Raw genomic sequence first — 16,337 nt, 5'->3', positions numbered from 1 at the left:
AGTTTTGATACATAGCACACCTCACCAGTTGTAGGGGACATGAATCTGTACTGTATGTGAAGAGGGTTTCTCCGAACCTAGAACACGGCGGTAGGTCCTCCTATGTAGCCATAGAGATAGCACTGCACCCTTACACCACCGACTTTGAAATATCTACTTGGCTCGGAACCGTCTCTGTCGCCGAGATATACTGCGCAGCCCCCGTGTACCTCCACCGGTTGAAGTAAGCCTTCGGCGTACAGGAGGGGCAGTCTAAGCCCGTTCCAGCCCCGTTACAAGTGGCATAAACCCCAATCAGGGTGCCCACAAATGGCCCAGAGCCGCCGCTCAATAGCTCTGCGGACGCCGTGCCAAGCACAACCTTCTTCCGTGTGTCTGATGCCAACATGGCTGCAAAAGTGTACGTATCTGGGGTGGCCATTTGAATCTGAAGCCGGATCGGCTGGTTTGCCCACCCGGAGGGCACGGCAGTCGTGTTCGTCCGGCCCGAGGCATTAAAGCGGAAGGACAGCTGCGAGTCGACGATGACGACACCGAGCTGGATGTTAGCCTCCTGAGTCAGGAATGCCGTCACACCAGCCTCCTGGCCTGCTTTCCACGGCGCGAACGACAAGTCGACGCTGAAGGTGAAGAGACTGTGGGTCTGCCGCCGGCCAATGAAGGAAATCGCCCTCGCGCCGTATTCCGCCCCCCCTTTCGAGCCGGCCAGGTCATTCCTCCCAAGCACAACCTGGAGGCCTTTGTCCGTGACGGTGAAAGCCCCGTCCCGCGGTACACGCCAGTAAACCAAGTTGCGCGGGATGGGCTCACCAAGCGGGAAATCGTACACATCCGGATCGGAGTTGAAAGGCCCATCGCCGGGGAGGTCGCGACTCGGCTCGGGCAAGGGCCATCCACTCATTCTGCCTCTGACGGGCTGCAGAATAGGCCAGTCACCAGTGTTCCACGTCACCGGGAAGAGGACCGTCTCACGGCCCATCGGGTATGATTTATAAGCCGGACCGGAGCGAGTGGCTAGACACATGCCCCACCAATTCCCTTGGGCGTCTTGGAAGAGGTCGCCATGCCCAACCGTTTGGAAATATTCCTGCGTTCCGCGGTTAGTCATGATGGGATTTCTGGGATGGGCCGTATAAGGTCCGGTGATGTTCCTGGATCGAGCAATGGTGATGGAGTGATCCTCGGCGGTCCCTCCCTCGGCGATCATGAGGTAATAGTAACCGTCTCTCTTGTAGATGTGCGGGCCCTCCGGCCAGACGCCGCCCGTCCCAGGCCACAAGTCCCTGGCAACGCCCAGTCGGCCCGTGTTCATGTTCATCTCCTGCAGTTGGATCCCTTGCGTAGCAACATAGACCTTTCCATCGTCGTCCCAGAATAGATCGGGGTCAATCTTGGAAACGGGGAAAGTGACTGCGTTGCTCCAGGACGCATCGTCGAACGGGTCCGTCGACTTGAATAGAACACCGGCGTCCTTTCCAGGCGCGTCAAGATACTCGCAGATGACGTAGAACACGCCATCGTTGAAGCGGATGGTGGCAGCGTACATGCCATCTTGCTGGCCCTCGGTGATCCAGCTATAGCCTGGGAGCTGAGACTCGCGATTCCACACATGGCTAACGTGCTTCCAATTGACCAAGTCCTTTGACGCATAGATGGGCAGACCGGGGAAGGAGATGAAAGTTGATGTGACGCAATAAAACGTGCCGTTGACCTGAATGCAAGACGGATCGGAATGCCAGCCAGGGAGAACAGGATTATAGTAGGTCGAATTCTCCGGCAGCGTCATCGCTGTCACGGTCAGCTTTAACCAAGTAAGAAGAGCCAAGGTCAAGCTAAACAGGAGCCCCATTGTTGCAGGTTGTCGTAGTACTATCCAACTAACACAGGGTCATGGCAGAGAAGCTTCCCGCTTTTCAGAAACGGTAGGAAGCGAAAGGCTCATATATGCTCGAGCGTTGAGACGACCCAGGACGACGGAGGAGGTGGAATACATCTCCAATACCGTAGTATTGGGGTCCAGTATCCGACCGCCCACCGTTCAACGTACCTCTTCGCTTGCTCCCCTTCCCGTAGAATATAGATTATCTGGCCCGTCTTCCCGGGTATCCAGATTCCAGACCCAGGCCAGACCCTATTAATCTTTGGCTTGCATGACAGAAGAAAACCCCACCAATTCCGCTGCTCGAGTGCTTTGATCGAGCATCGTCATCCTTGATGTTTTCAAGCGCTCCAATGCTTCGTCAACGGGTAATGTCACTAATGTGGTGTACCGTCGTAGCCGGATAATATGCCGCAGATCAATGCCGACTCGGATTTGGGCTATGAGCTGCACCGCACACGTCACAGCCTTGGGGGTTCTTCTGTCGGTTGGAACCTCGAATATAAACCGAGCAGCGGCCAATCTGCCTAGCTAGAGATGTTCAAATCGAGATGCGAATGTTATCAATGCCAACCTGGAAGTCAACAGACGTGGCATCGAGGATTGGCCCGCTTGAGGAACAAGATAGTCAGGTAAACATGACTGTGACGGTCAGATTCAATGGGCAGGGACGACCCAGCTGTAGGTCCATGCGATCAGATTGCGGCACTATATTCGAAGAACGAACTTGCCGTCAGTCAACGATGATGAACCTCCCGGCAGGCACGATTGTGTCTCCCGTCCATTCCTGGTGGCTTGACCAAAATCACATGTGTGTAGCTGGTTAGCCAGCCACGTGACCGAAGATGATTGCCACAAAAACCAGCCACAGGACAACCTAATCAGCCACAGATCACCCCTTAGCAATGGTAACTACGGGAGCGGGGACTGTGGGGAGCCTTGCGGAAAACCGCGGCAAGCCGAACGAAGCTCGGCATTGGGTCAAACTCGCCATATTCTCACGAAAAGGGCCTCTTTCTCTTTTGAAGAGCATACGGTTCCGAAGCGATCGTCGTCGGTAGATTTCCATTGGCATCGTCCCAATTGATACCAAGGAAGAGGCTGCAAGACGGTTGCAGACTGCCAGAGACGCCATGTCTGCTGCCAACCGCGGATTGCGTCAGGCTACGAGATCACTCCGGCTGCAGCCCCATTACAGTCCGCGCTCGGCGCTTCGGCCCCTGAGCAGCTCGCTCAAGTGCGCCGCTTCCCCCCTCTCGGCCGCTGCCACACCCGCACGCAGCAGATTTTCCACCATGGCCTCGCTGCAATCTGTCTCCGTTGCGACGCCCTCGCCCGCGGCGAGCAAGGGGTACGACCCCGAGATCAAGGATATCGCCGACTACGTCCACAACAAGGCAATTGACTCGGATCTTGCTGTGAGTGATAATCTTGACATGTGCCCCGTCGTTCCTCTGGGAGCCTCCTGTTGACGCCGCCTCGGACAGTTTGACACGGCAAGATGGGTCTTCCTCGACACTCTTGGGTGCGGGCTTGAGGGTCTGCGGTTCAAGGAGTGCACTAAGCTCTTGGGCCCCATCGTCCCGGGCACCGTTGTACCCAACGGCGCCAAGGTTCCCGGGACGCCATACCAACTCGACCCTGTGAATGCCGCCTTCAATATCGGCGCCATGATCCGGTGGCTGGACTACAACGACTGCTGGCTCGCAGCCGAGTGGGGCCACCCCAGCGACAACCTGGGCGCCATTCTGGCCGTTGCCGATTGGATTACGCGCACCAACAAGGCCGGCGGGAACCTTGCCGGCGGCAAGATCTTTACCATTCGCGACGTGCTCGAGGCCATGATCAAGGCGCACGAGATCCAGGGCTGCTTGGCCCTGCTCAACTCGTACAACAAGGTCGGCCTCGATCACGTCGTCCTGGTCAAGGTTGCTAGCACTGCCGTTGTGAGCAAGATGCTGGGCATGAACGAGAAGCAGACGGCCGATGCTGTCACGCAGGCGTGGGTTGACGGCCAGAGCTTGCGCACCTACCGCCACTCCCCCAACACCATGTCCCGCAAGTCGTGGGCCGCTGGTGATGCCTGCCAACGGGCTGTCAACCTTGCCCTCAAGGTCCTCAAGGGCGAGACCGGTATCCCCACTGTTCTCTCCGCCCCCGTTTGGGGCTTCTACGATGTGCTGTTCAAGGGCAAGAAGTTTGAGTTCCAGCGGCCTTATGGCAGCTATGTCATGGAGAATGTGCTCTTCAAAGTGTCGTATCCCGGTGCGTGACCCTAGTCCTATCCTCTTTTCCATGCGCAAACATCTAACACCGCCCATTCTCCACAGCCGAATTCCACTCGCAGACAGCCGTGGAGGCATCGCAAAAGATCCACGCGCAGCTGAAGTCGATGGGCAAGTCTGCCGCGGACATCAAGGGCGTCACCTGCCGGACGCACGAGGCATGCATTCGCATCATTGACAAGCAGTTCAAGCCCATGGATAATTTTGCCGACCGCGATCACTGCATCCAGTACATGTGCTCGGTCATGCTCGTCTTTGGCCGGCTCACCGCGGGCGACTACGTCGACGGCTCCGAGGCGGCCACTTCCCCTCTGGTCGAGTCGCTCCGCAAGAAGATCAAGTGCGTCGAGGACCCGCAGTTCACGGCCGACTACCACGACCCGGCCCTCCGCACCATCAGCAACGGCCTGACGGTCGAGCTCAACGACGGCACCGTGCTGCCCGAGGTGGTCGTTGAGGCCCCGCTCGGCCACCGCCTCCGCCGCGAGGAGGCCAAGCCCGAGATCCTGGCCAAGTACAAGCGCCACTTGGAGCACCATTACAGCGCCGACAAGGTGCAGCAGCTTGTGGACCTTGGTTTGGATGCCAAGAGGCTTGAGGCCACCGAGGTGGATGAGTATGTTGACTTGTATGTTAGCAAGGGTAGCAAGTTTGTCAACTAGAAAGGGGCCGGTGCCTGGTTAGCCCTGTTGTTGAAATACGATGTTTGATGGTGTCTCTGGGTCGGATTAGGGTTGAGATGAGCTGTGAAGGTCGGGCATCGCGCATCAAGCTCTCATCTAGCCTGTCTTTCTACGCATGGGACGGTACAACCCCTCCGCCATCTGCTAATCGCGCGTAGTGTACCCAGCCCCTCAACAACGCTACTGCGTGGCGTGCCCTCCCTTACCTGCCCGGGAACGTCACCTCCCCGCGATGGCGGCGTCAATCTATGCATACTACCGCCTGACACGTCCAGTTCAGCGAAGTTCTACACTCTATCCCACACCTCGAAAGGGAATCCATCCTTAGATATCTGAAATGGGAGGCGGGAACACCCGAACCGGACTTGGTACTTCACCCTGCTGTATCTCGCATGAGGTATGTACGGCCTTGGCCGGCAAATGCAGTGGAACTCCAAAGCAGGCCTCGAACATTTTGTAACCTGTCGCATTATTATGTGGCCATGGACTGTGGCGTTTATCGACCTCACCTCTATTTTCTACCTCTTCCGCAACTGGCGAGGCCAAAAAATCTCCCTTCTGTCACTCTCAAGTCTCAACCCCTCGCTCAACCCAGGCTCAATGTTTGAGAAATGAGAGCTCCTCTTCCAAATTCGTAAGGTATCCCATCCCTTTATAGAGAGTGGGCCCCAATCCGGCCATCCCTCCTCCCTAGCTCGGCATATCAGTATTGTGCATGTGGCTAAGCGCGTTTGGCGGATTTGGCGATCGGATTCAGCAACTGTCGAGGTCGGGTCCGGTGGGCGCTGAACGATCCATGCCGCGGCTTTGCAACTTGAAAGACCATGATGCAGAGCCGATAGCGGTTGAGAGAAATTGTACCGCTTCCATGCCTTGTTCCTGGAACTGTACAACCGGAATCGGGTGGTTGTTCAGTTGGGCCGCATTCCTCGGCTTAACCAGAAGAAAGACTAAAGAAAATGCGGAACCTGCACTGGCATGAAATGCTCTTTGCCTGCGGTCATATCAGCATGCCCTGTGATAACTGCCAATTAAGCGGTATGGAAAGATCTAGACAAAAGCAACTTGTTCTCAACTTGAGCCTTCCACCGGTTAGGCAAGGCATCGTCTGTTTTCGGGCAGCTTTCTGTCAAGCAACTACGTCTCTCCCTTGTTTTATCTGGTTGTCTTCGGACGGAGACGGCGGGGTGTAAGACGCCTCATGTGCAGAGTAGGTGCTTCATGCAAGCCATGAAGGACGGAACCATGCGCCTTTCATGAGGTTCATGACTTGACACGGTCAAGTATATCTAGCCCAGTCCTGGTTTGTGTTCCTGTGTTCCCCCTGGTCTCGGTTCCTCATCTTGGGATGTGGACGAGGCACTCCTTGCTTCGTTTATGAGGCTTCCAATACCAGGGATAATGCGATACCCCTATCTGAGATCCCTTGGAACTTAATTCATGAGCGCCAACATGAACATCTGCTACTGCGCAACCTACTATGTAACTATGTATGACCCTATCAAGATGGAACACAATGACCGAGCGGAGCTGACAACAGCTTGTATTTCCAGTGCGCCATCCGATGCACCAACCGGGTGAGCAAGTTTGGCCAGAGATGTAGGCTTTGCATGGTAAGTACCTAAGGTAGTATCCACTGCTGGGTGGACAACATCATGATGGCCCTTGCTGATATTGACGGCCAGGTCCTCGAGAGCGGCGCCTCGCTGAGCCCGGGACTTCTACCTGAGGACTGTGCGTTCATGTTTCCGCCCGAGCACCGGGAAGTTTGGGATAGCAGCGTCAGTACGCCAAGGACAACTCCATCATGGACGCTTAGAGGACTATCATTGTGGTCAGCGTCGTCAAAGAAGTAGCACATAACGGTGGGGTCCGGCATGAAGTTTCTCGCAACACCCTGAAATAATGTAATCGCTTCAATATGGGATTCTAAACTAGTAGTAAGGTCGAGAAGTGCAATTATGAGGCACTCGGAAGGCTTCAGGTTAATATGACGGTGGAGCGAGCGGACTTGCTTCCAGTCTAGGAGCAGCTGTGAGACAGGAGCAGGATGCTAAAGGACCATGGAGAGATACCTAGTAGGTTGCATAGCTTCAACATAACTCCGAATACACGAATACTCCATTCCCTAATCTGTTTGTATTCCAATCTATAGATGATTCAGCCCTAACTTGCAAATACAAACCACTATACCCCCTTTATCCAAGATCAACGAACGCCGAGGCCGCCATAACCCGAGACGTGTATGCATCATCACATGCCCCTGAAGGATAAATGCCATCAACAAAAAGTCAAAACACATTGCAGCTTCGTAACCCATCATGACAATATAACCACCCTCGCTCACCACAACCGCCGCTGCCAGTACCCACGCTCCTGACCCCGTGATAACCGCATAATCTCCTCCTTGATGAGCCTGCGGCGCTCAGCCCTACTAAGCGGTTCTTGTACCTGCTCAATGTCGTCTTTGTCGGCCGCTGTTTGTTCTCCGTTCTCACTCTGGACTTCGTTCTGCACGGTTTCAGTCGGCTCAATATCCGCGGACGGTTTGTCCGCCTTTCTGTCTGATTGCTCCCGTACAATTGCTTGCTGCTCATCTGGGGGAGGGTCTTGCTGCCCCGTGCCGTTGTCAGGCAGGGTTGGCTCGACTTTTATAACCACGTCTTGACTTCGCCCCGCATCGTCGTGAATCCCTTCTTCACCATCGTCAATGGCAACAATGGTGCCATCGGGCAGCTCTGTTGTGGACTGCTTAAAGCGGTCTGGCAAAAATATCACGGGCGATGGCCGTGGACCTGGCTTGATTGATGCGCGGAGCTCTCGCAAGGTCCGTTGCTGAAGGACGTAGCCGCTGAGGAACAGGGCGAGTGTGAAGAAAAAGACTACGGGACAGGTTAGCGGGTTACTATGGTGGCTGGAATTGGGATCTGGTATGCAGGTTGCCGTCACAAATAGCGGACATTTGCGGAGGGGAGGGAAGGGAGGGAAGGGAGGGAAGGTGCATACCAACGCCTGACGATACAGCAAGGGACACCTGCGCTGAGGTGAGGAGCATTCTTCGAGGTTCACGTTGCGCTTTGACGCAACTATTTGGTAGAATTGATAATTATGCCGAGATGACTTAAGACGGCAATTTTCAACGCATATGGGAATGTTTGAAGCCTATTTGATCCAGTATGGTAATTCAATGGGTGCGCCCGGCACCATCCCCTGTGTGTCCCTCGCATTCTAAATAAAGAAGCGTTGGAGGGGCAACGAGCGTTATCAGTGCGTCAGACCACCTTATCAGCCAACGCTAACCTTGCCAAGACGGCTTGAGCTCCAGAAATTGTTGAGTGGGGCGGATAACGTACCCTTGAATCAATGTCAACGTGCAACAATCCAAGCAACCCTTCCACCCTAACTTACCTGGGTTACTGGTACTGTGGGCTACCCGCAACTCAACGGACGACGGTGCGTCGGACATATCAGGCGCCATGAGCAAACCAGCGACCCATCGCGCCGATGAGCGGCGCTTCCTCGACGAGCGGGGCAGCACGGGACCCCTCGCCCCGAACGGGCTCAACCCGGCCACCATCATGGAAAAAGCCGTGCGCGAGCGCATCGTCGACAGCTATTTCTACAAGGAGCAGTGCTACGGCATCAACGAGGCCGACATTGTCGATCGCGTCGTCGACTACGTCGAGTTCGTCGGCGGCATCTACGGCACCGTGCAGAAGCCAACGCCCTTCCTCTGCCTGGCCTTCAAGCTGCTGCAGCTGGCGCCCAGCGACGCAATCCTCGAGGAATACCTGCACTTTGGCGGCGAAAAATTCAAGTACCTCCGCGCCCTCGCCGCCTTCTACATCCGCCTCACGCGCCAGGACAAGGACGTCTACACGCTTCTCGAGCCCTTCCTCGAGGACCGTCGCAAGTTGCGTCGCAAGGGACGCAACGGCACCACCCTGACCTACATGGATGAGTTTGTCGACGACCTGCTGACCAAGGACCGCGTGTGCTCGACAAGTCTGTGGAAGATGCGAAAGCGGGATATTCTGGAGGATCTGGAGATCCTCGAGCCGCGCGTCAGCCCACTCGGCACTCTGGAGGATCTGCTCGAAGAAGAAGAAGACGAGGCGATGCAGAATGGCGGCGAGCCGAATGGAAATGGTCGCGAGGAGGATAGCGATCTTGACAGGCCAAGGTCGGGGTCAAGGTCACCATCAGAATCACGCTCAAGGTCAAGATCCGCGTCAAGGTCTCCGCGAGAACGGTCAGATCATGATAGGATGGATGTAGATGAGCAGGAGGATCGACGGTCGGGCAGCGGAAGGAGCCCATAAGAATTGCAGGACCTCTAAGCCAGAGACTTCAATCCTGCCGCTGCAGGAGAGAAATTCCTGCTTGATGGCGGCTTGATTGTCAGATGTGTACGGTAAATGGCTTCTCGATCTGGCTGCCGTTACGCCTCGCACGTTCAAGGATTTCCGTGCGTAAATGGAACACTCGTGCCCCCGGTCTCGCATTGGAGAAGGATGGGACAGGCGCTGGTTGCGCGACCAGATACGTCCGTACCCCAGCTACAAGCCAAATACCCAGCCTGGTATTCAGCTAATGCAAGAGGACAGCGACTGACCGAGGCACATTAAGGGTGCAAGACCAACATACATGGTTCGTGCTCCAGGTATAGAATCGCGGCTATCGCCACTAGATAGCTATTTAGCATGCTCTTAGTTGCCATTTCAGGGATTGGAGCCCGCGCAAACCTCTGCGCATCAATACCGGTACAGGTATAATACAAAGAGATATACATGCATCTCTTTACAAAGGGTCAGTAGCCGATACTGCGGACCGACCATCTGGCAATACCGCGTTCAGGCCGCGACTGACCACTGTGTTCCTTCCATACACTCAATGCAAGAGGTCAGGGCAAAGATCATGCCTTCTACGGAGCCAGATCCAGTGCCTCCTCTCAGCAAATCGAATACCCCATGCCCGTCAGCTAGTCGGCGCCATAGCTTTAAGAGTCTTGGACACTGCGTCCGCCACGGAAAGCAGCCGCGCGTCATCCCAATACTGGCCGATCAATTGTAGTCCGGCAGTACCAGGCGTGTCCCCTGCCGTCTCCGGCTCGAGTGGCATCGGTATGCTAATGGCAGGCAGCCCGGCCAGACTTGCCGGGACGGTAAAAACATCATTCATGTAGGCGTCCAGAGGAGTCTGGTTCATGACATCCTCCAGCCTTGGTGCCAGTGTTGGAGCGGTAGGACATAGTAAAAAGTCCACTTCCTCGGGCCCCCACTTGTCCTCCATAGCCACACTATCGGGCAGATCGCTCAACGAGAATGTCTCTTTGTCGTGGAGCGGATTATCGAGCGCAAAGACGCGGTTGAAATCCCTCCGCACCAGCCGTCGCACACGCTGCGCCTTGATGAAGTAGTTGTCCATGGCCTCGGAACTTAGCGTGTACGATCCGAGCAGGATGCGCCGTTTGACCTCGTCGCCGAACCCGCGCCCGCGGCTCGCAGCGTAGAGAACCCCGCCCTCGGCATCGCTCGCGGCTTCGGGATCCCGTGAGCCGTATCTGATGCCGTCGTATTTCGCCAGGTTAGACGACGCCTCGGCGGGCGCAATCACGTAGTACGCCGCCAGCGCGTGCTTCGTCGAGGGCAGCGACACGGGCACGATGCGCACTCCGTGGCTCTCCTGCAGGGCCTTGGCCGCGGCGGACCACGCATCCCTGATCCGCCCATCCAGCTCCTCAATGTTGTACTCGAGCGGCATCCCAAGCCTCAACCCCCTCAGCACTCGGCCTGCGTCTCCCTCCTCCTCCTGAAACCCGCCATACCCCTCCCTAACACTCGCACATCTCCTCCTGGCAGCAGCTGACAAGCTAGTCGGATCCCTCGCATCCCACTCAGCCCACAACCCCGGCTCCTGTTCATCTCCGCCCACAACCAACCGCCTAATGACCCCGACCCGCCGCGCCAACAAGCCGACCGTGTCAAGCGAGTTGGCGTACGGCACGACCCCAAAGCGCGAGAGCATGCCATACGACGGTTTGAAGCCAACAACCCCGGTGTAGGCGGCCGGCAGCCGCACCGACCCACCCGTGTCGGTGCCCAGCGCCACGTCGGCGTCGCCAGACGCAACCGCCACCGCGCTCCCGCCGGAGCTGCCTCCGGCAGAGAGCAGTACCTGTCCGTCATCATCACTGTCGCCTTTATTGTGGCTCTGGCGGGGAGGTTGAGAAGGCTGTTGTGCGACGGCGCCAAAGGCGGAGTGCACGCTGTGGCTGCCCATGCCGAACTCGTCCAGGTTGGTCTTGCCCACGAGGCGCGCGCCGCGGCGGCGGAGTTGGGTGACGATGGTTGCCTCGAAGGGGGAGGTGTAGGTTGCTAGGAAGGGGGAGGCGCATGTTGTTGGCCATTGTGGGGAGGCGGTGGAAGAGGAGGAGGGGACGGTTGCGATGTTGTCTTTGACTGCGAGGGTGAAGCGCGTGGGTGTCCCGGGTACCCCTTCATCGAGGGTGTATGCGGGAACGGGCTCTGTGGTGGAGACGCAGGTTAGTAATATGGAAAGGTTATAGAGGAGGACGAAGTCATTTGCAGGAGACACACCATTGGATATGAAGTGGTTCAGCAGTCGGCGCTGCTGAACCTGCCATGGGCAGCGGCTCACATGGCGCAGTTGGAGACCTCGTGGTCTCCTTCTTGCGGACATGTATCTTGTCGGAGAAATAGCAATCGGGTTACTGGGCCAGCATATTGGTATTCTCTCAGTGTTTCGGACTATCGAAGGTTCGAAGAACAGGAGAAGCCGTGATGAAGTTAAACGATAAGAACGTGGGTAAGGGTTAGGGTAACTACGGTAGTTTCAACCCGAACCCTCGCCGACTTCGCTCTCTTTGTAGCGAAATGTCTCAAACTTCCAAACACCGTGGATCCATTCTTCCGCGGAATGCCCGGATTCATCCACTCTGTAAATGCGAGACTCCGGGCCAAAGGTTGGTGTCCAGACGCTTTTTTTGTCAGATCATGGCGATATTGAAAGAGCCGCAGCGACACGTTCACTTTGCACTGCCGCGTGCCAATCGGAGTATTTTAACAAGCCCAAACACCATGATGTCACTACCTGGACATATGCCTTCTACATCCGCCCTTCCGAGGCCTCGAGCTCTGGCATTGCAATTCCAGCATTCCGCAACCGGCTGATACGAGGACATCGAGGTTCAAATCACCGTTGTTCACTGTTTACGCACCACCCGCAAAGTTCCATGCATGGTCGCTGCCGAGGCGAGAGATTTAAGCTCAGCCTGCTGACTCGGGATGCCGAGGTCACCGGCGTTGCCGTCGGCGCGGTACAAATGCAACCATAACCTTGTAGGTCATCGCTCGATAAAGCAGTTACCATAAACACTTGAGATCAATCCTTCCTATTCATCAGAATTGCACGACAAGGCATATTCAGACATTGATTATCTGAAACATGCTCATGCTCATAGCTTCATAGCGACCGGTGCGCTCACTCACAACATCACTCGTGACTCAAGACTATCACAAGACCACTCACCTCCAGTCGCCAGTCACTCCCCAAAGCCGTAGTCTCTCTCCAAGGACAAGGCTCATTGGAGTTGCTTTACTTCTGAGTTCTGCAGCCGCAACATTCACCTCGGTGTCCCTCATCAAGCACCGCAACGAAGCAGTCATGTCATCCAAACTAATCCCTCCCAACCCGGACGAGGTGATGGTCATCCGTGACCTAACCCCAAACATCGTTACATTCTCAGTACCATTCCTCCGCTTCGGACGATTTCCCATCGGCGGTCGGGGCACGCTAGGTAAGCACTCACCATCCTGCCCTCCTCAAATCAGTATGTATCTCAGTGCCGCTGACTGTTTCAAAGTCCGCCTTACATCAGGCAGCTTAGCAATCTTCTCCCCTGTTGCCCTCACCGAAGCCGCAAAAGCCAAAGTCGCCTCCCTCGGAAACGACCTGCGGTATATCATCGCAGGCGACGTGGAGCATCACATCTTCCTGTCCGATTGGGCCGCCGCTTACCCCAATGCCAAACTGATTGGCCCCGAAGGCCTCCCGGAAAAGAGGCTGAAAGCGGCCGATAGCGACCCAAAGATTGGCAAAGAGCACTTTGCGGCCGTGTTCACGCGGGAGAACAAGACAAATCTTGCCGCCAGCATAGGGGAGGATTTCGCCAGGGATTTTGACGTCGAGTATGTGCACGCACACCCGAATCGGGAACTGGTCTTTCTGTTCAAACCCGAGAGAACGCTCATCCAGGCCGATCTCCTGTTCAACCTCCCCGCGGAGGAACAGTACTCACGCGTGCCGGAGAGGAAGCCAAAGCTGGGCTTGTTGGGGAGGCTGTTTGAGAGTATGCAGACAACCAAAGGGGAGGCTGTTGAGATGAAGAGGTTCCTGTGGCATGTGGTTAGTCGCAAGGACAGGGCGAGTTTCAATGAGAGTGTGAGGAGGATTGAGAAGTGGGATTTTGAGACTGTTGTGCCGTGCCATGGGGAGACGATCGTTGGGAATGGGAAGGAGGTGTTCCGGAAGGTATTTGCCTGGCATTTGGATGGTGTGGGAGGCAAGTAGTAGATGGAGTATGGGTCTATCATGTATCTAGGTCGTGAGTTTTCAAGCCGGAGTATAAGGGAGGGTACTGTTTCTATCATATTACTACTGTACAATGCCTAACTAGGTCCGGTAGGTAGGCATGTTCAGCGAGGAGCTGCCTTTGCATGCCGATATATATGCCAGATGATACGAGGACGTTGAGGCACAGGCAGATTGACGCGCTGCGGAACGATACAGTGCCCAGCCGAATTTGATCTATGTTACATGCGGGTTGGCTGCGGCCTTGCTGCAATATAAACTCGGTAGCCTCCCTCGTACAGTACAGTGGCGGAGACTACATGGATCAGCAGCCTTTTCGAGGCCTCCAGCCCAGTTTATTCATTCTCGTCGCACCAGGCTTTATTCACGTTACTGCGGCAAAAGCTCTGCTTCACACCTGCATGCGAGCCTGGGAACATGGGGCAGATCAATCATATTCTAGGCAGGTAAGCTATGGGTTGTACAGTACTAGGGACCATAAGTACCTATAGATGGCACCCCGCTCGCTGCCCGCAAGGTCATTCCAAGTTGCCTGGCTTTCTCTTGCTCTTCAGAATCGCGTATCAATTTTGATCCTCAGTCACAAGATATCAGGCTTGTCTCTGTTGGCACAGCGTCTCTGTCACGACTCACGAGCTGCTCTTGTCAATAGAAGCAAGTGACCGTGACTTGAAGGATCATGTCACCCCCAGCAGTTGACGAATCCCAACATCACCCTGGCGATCTTCAGATCACGTACCAGCCCGCCTTCACGACCTATTTAGAGTACATTGAGCAGCTGCTCTCAGACCCGAGTGGCGGTGTTTTTCTCGGAGACCACTATCGCCTGCTCCATAGCCATCTCCGCGACGGTCTCCTCGAGCCAACATCTCCTCCTTTTCCTGGAGACAGAGAACAGTTAACTCTGTTCCGCGTTTACAGAAGCGGAAAACCCATTCTCATTCATCGCTTAAGACCCACGCCATCTTCTACGGATCACATAACTAGGGCTAACGCCGCCCAGGGGTTTACCACCGAGTTCAGATCCCTCATATCCACTTTTACCGATGATGTAGAATGCCAGATTGTGATTCTAGAGCCTAACCGGCTCAAACCTCACTACGAGTCCGGTTGCCGCCATGTACTCCCACATCCATGGATCATTGGCATACTTGGCCTGGTGTTGGATATGGATCCGACAGTTTGGAAGTTTTTCACTAGATCCCGCCGGACATCGTCATGGACTCTGAAATTGGATAACTTTATTCAAATAGGCAGCGATGCGCTAATGATCTTGGAGCGCTGTGCCAGACATACGGCCAGAAACAGGTAAGTGAGGCCCGCGGCACCTACCTGCCCTAGTAACCTAATACCATCACCTTAGGTCAGTGCATCCTCCAACCCCCATATCTGTTTGATCTCCTACATGCTATTCAACAGACTCTGACCAATAGCTTTTTGTGGAAACTGGAAGCGGTTCTCTTTGTCAACTATTCTCGAGCCTGGGAGACCATGATGCACCATTCGACTCGTGCGTCGAACCGTGACCCCTATGCCATCATCCATCCGGCGGATTCCCCTTCGGTCCTTGCCAAACGGACACCGGTCACAGTGTCTCTTGGAAACCAGAGCACAACTGGCTCTGTCAATGACAATGTCAACGGGTGGCACACTGTTCGTCTGCTAAGCCGCTGGATTTATGCCGCCACGTCGAGCCTTGAATCCGATGGACTTGCCGCCGGGAACCCACTCTTCGCATGCCTACAAGCAATGTTAGAGGCTCAGAAGTTTAGAGCCCAAGGGGTATCTTTCTCCAAGGGCCATATAGACCTATTGGACCCACGGAGGGGCGGCAAACACATGTATGGCCCAGATGGCTCACTGGCATATAATGATCATCTCGGCAGCCTGTGGTCGAATGTAACCGACCAACAGATTGTGGTTTGGCAGCGGTTAAGAGAAGAGCTGGATGAGGGGAGAAGGATTCTGAACGTCTTACCAGAGTATGTCAAGCTTAACTTCAAAATCGACGACCCGCGCATCAAGGAGGCGCTCGAATCCGCCGAGGGCTCGTTCCGGCGATACCTGAGAGAAGTAGAGACATCCGAAGCCGGACTCAGAGACCAAATTGGCATAACCAGCTCTAGACGTAGTACTGAAATGGCCGAGCGAAGTATTCAGGAAAGCAAAAGAGTCTTGCGATGTAAGTCCGGGTCCTCTCTGGCGTGGGGGCGGTCTGTTGCCTCTGAAGTTCCATTCCATATGGCACATGCTAAAGATACCTCTGCTTACTAACTTGATTGCCTCTAGTGACGATCTTTGCCGTGGTGTTTGCCCCTCTGTCTCTTGCTTCGTCCATATATGGCATGGTAAGGCTCCTCTTCTACGTGCATAGAACACCGACATGTCTGGTTGACTGGTTCCGCCAAGACTCAAGAGGGCCCCGGACTTATACAGTAACGTACCAAACCCAGAATGTCCAACAGATCAACGCTTCCGGTCCGGACATAAAGGTGTTCGTCATTACAGCAGTCGTGCTCCTTCTAACTACCATCCTCTTATGGGCTGCTGCGTCCGCTACCATCGCATACCGCAACCATCGCAGAACCCTCCGGATTCACAACCTAAACTTCCCAAAGGGATGGCACTCGGTCTTTGACAGATTATTATGCATCAATCCGAATATTTCCTTCCTGAATATTAGATTGAGGTTGAGTGACTTTGGATATTCCCTGTATGATGGGCCTTCGATTGTGTTCCATCGAGTGAAGAATTGGTTGCGGGAACGGTAGCACTCGTAGCGCGAGCAAGAAACTGAAAGGAATTCATAAAAGAAAAGTGATGCGCCTGGAGAAGGAGCTTGACGGACAGAAACTGAGCTCTCTAGTAGGCACTAGT

The 16,337-nt window shown here is 55.0% G+C and overlaps 9 protein-coding genes across 9 annotated transcripts; 6 read left to right on the top strand and 3 right to left on the bottom strand.

Annotated features, from left to right (window-relative positions):
- Positions 1-130: 130 nt before the first annotated feature.
- N656DRAFT_793566 (glycoside hydrolase family 43 protein) lies at positions 131-1,786 on the bottom strand (the record flags this gene model as incomplete). Its single annotated transcript, XM_064817182.1, has 1 exon — positions 131-1,786. One exon carries the CDS (start codon positions 1,784-1,786, stop codon positions 131-133), a length of 1,656 nt encoding a protein of 551 aa, XP_064674600.1.
- A 1,226-nt stretch (positions 1,787-3,012) lies between these two features.
- Positions 3,013-4,826, top strand: N656DRAFT_698840 (2-methylcitrate dehydratase; the record flags this gene model as incomplete). The annotated part of the gene is made up of 3 exons (XM_064810742.1): positions 3,013-3,297; positions 3,367-4,144; positions 4,210-4,826. 3 exons carry the CDS (start codon positions 3,013-3,015, stop codon positions 4,824-4,826), a joined length of 1,680 nt encoding a protein of 559 aa, XP_064674599.1.
- A 687-nt stretch (positions 4,827-5,513) lies between these two features.
- On the top strand, positions 5,514-5,904 carry N656DRAFT_7038 (uncharacterized protein). Its single transcript, XM_064811124.1, has one exon. The coding sequence runs from the start codon at positions 5,563-5,565 to the stop codon at positions 5,827-5,829; it is 267 nt and encodes an 88-aa protein (XP_064674598.1). The 5' UTR covers positions 5,514-5,562; the 3' UTR covers positions 5,830-5,904.
- Positions 5,905-6,968: 1,064 nt separating this feature from the next.
- On the bottom strand, positions 6,969-8,008 carry N656DRAFT_840764 (uncharacterized protein). Its single transcript, XM_064818961.1, has 2 exons — positions 7,854-8,008; positions 6,969-7,729 (listed from the first exon to the last, which is right to left on the bottom strand). The coding sequence occupies exons 1-2, from the start codon at positions 7,900-7,902 to the stop codon at positions 7,191-7,193; spliced, it is 588 nt and encodes a 195-aa protein (XP_064674597.1). The 5' UTR covers positions 7,903-8,008; the 3' UTR covers positions 6,969-7,190.
- A 177-nt stretch (positions 8,009-8,185) lies between these two features.
- On the top strand, positions 8,186-9,574 carry N656DRAFT_773037 (PRP38-domain-containing protein). The gene has a single exon (XM_064813984.1). It carries the CDS (start codon positions 8,324-8,326, stop codon positions 9,167-9,169), a length of 846 nt encoding a protein of 281 aa, XP_064674596.1. The 5' UTR covers positions 8,186-8,323; the 3' UTR covers positions 9,170-9,574.
- Positions 9,507-11,618, bottom strand: N656DRAFT_773036 (amidase signature enzyme). The gene is made up of 2 exons (XM_064813983.1): positions 11,447-11,618; positions 9,507-11,374 (listed from the first exon to the last, which is right to left on the bottom strand). Exons 1-2 carry the CDS (start codon positions 11,547-11,549, stop codon positions 9,825-9,827), a joined length of 1,653 nt encoding a protein of 550 aa, XP_064674595.1. The 5' UTR covers positions 11,550-11,618; the 3' UTR covers positions 9,507-9,824.
- A 915-nt stretch (positions 11,619-12,533) lies between these two features.
- Positions 12,534-13,439, top strand: N656DRAFT_742891 (uncharacterized protein; the record flags this gene model as incomplete). The annotated part of the gene is made up of 2 exons (XM_064812844.1): positions 12,534-12,666; positions 12,733-13,439. 2 exons carry the CDS (start codon positions 12,534-12,536, stop codon positions 13,437-13,439), a joined length of 840 nt encoding a protein of 279 aa, XP_064674594.1.
- Positions 13,440-14,045: 606 nt separating this feature from the next.
- N656DRAFT_6866 (uncharacterized protein) lies at positions 14,046-14,954 on the top strand. Its single transcript, XM_064810625.1, has one exon. The coding sequence runs from the start codon at positions 14,140-14,142 to the stop codon at positions 14,770-14,772; it is 633 nt and encodes a 210-aa protein (XP_064674593.1). The 5' UTR covers positions 14,046-14,139; the 3' UTR covers positions 14,773-14,954.
- On the top strand, positions 14,863-16,337 carry N656DRAFT_6834 (uncharacterized protein). Its single transcript, XM_064810591.1, has 3 exons — positions 14,863-15,642; positions 15,750-15,808; positions 15,870-16,337. The coding sequence occupies exons 1-3, from the start codon at positions 14,952-14,954 to the stop codon at positions 15,897-15,899; spliced, it is 780 nt and encodes a 259-aa protein (XP_064674592.1). The 5' UTR covers positions 14,863-14,951; the 3' UTR covers positions 15,900-16,337.

Source organism: Canariomyces notabilis (genome assembly GCF_033297395.1).
Source record: "Canariomyces notabilis strain CBS 508.74 unplaced genomic scaffold N656scaffold_1, whole genome shotgun sequence".
NCBI lineage: Eukaryota > Fungi > Ascomycota > Sordariomycetes > Sordariales > Chaetomiaceae > Canariomyces > Canariomyces notabilis.
The sequence above is the reverse complement of the archived record's forward strand: the minus strand, read 5'-3'. Positions and strand labels throughout refer to the sequence as shown.

Excerpts from the sequence above, each read along its gene's own strand:
- N656DRAFT_7038 (XM_064811124.1), top strand. The coding sequence starts at position 5,563 with ATGTGGCTAAGCGCGTTTGGCGGATTTGGCGATCGGATTCAGCAACTG.
- N656DRAFT_840764 (XM_064818961.1), bottom strand. The coding sequence starts at position 7,902 with ATGCTCCTCACCTCAGCGCAGGTGTCCCTTGCTGTATCGTCAGGCGTT. Across the intron at positions 7,730-7,853 it reads TGCTGTATCGTCAGGCGTTG|TCTTTTTCTTCACACTCGCC; the intron begins GTATGCACCTTC and ends CCTGTCCCGTAG.
- N656DRAFT_773037 (XM_064813984.1), top strand. The coding sequence starts at position 8,324 with ATGAGCAAACCAGCGACCCATCGCGCCGATGAGCGGCGCTTCCTCGAC.
- N656DRAFT_773036 (XM_064813983.1), bottom strand. The coding sequence starts at position 11,549 with ATGTCCGCAAGAAGGAGACCACGAGGTCTCCAACTGCGCCATGTGAGC. Across the intron at positions 11,375-11,446 it reads GAACCACTTCATATCCAATG|AGCCCGTTCCCGCATACACC; the intron begins GTGTGTCTCCTG and ends TCTCCACCACAG.
- N656DRAFT_6866 (XM_064810625.1), top strand. The coding sequence starts at position 14,140 with ATGTCACCCCCAGCAGTTGACGAATCCCAACATCACCCTGGCGATCTT.
- N656DRAFT_6834 (XM_064810591.1), top strand. The coding sequence starts at position 14,952 with ATGATGCACCATTCGACTCGTGCGTCGAACCGTGACCCCTATGCCATC. Across the intron at positions 15,643-15,749 it reads AAGCAAAAGAGTCTTGCGAT|TGACGATCTTTGCCGTGGTG; the intron begins GTAAGTCCGGGT and ends GATTGCCTCTAG. Across the intron at positions 15,809-15,869 it reads CTTCGTCCATATATGGCATG|ACTCAAGAGGGCCCCGGACT; the intron begins GTAAGGCTCCTC and ends GGTTCCGCCAAG.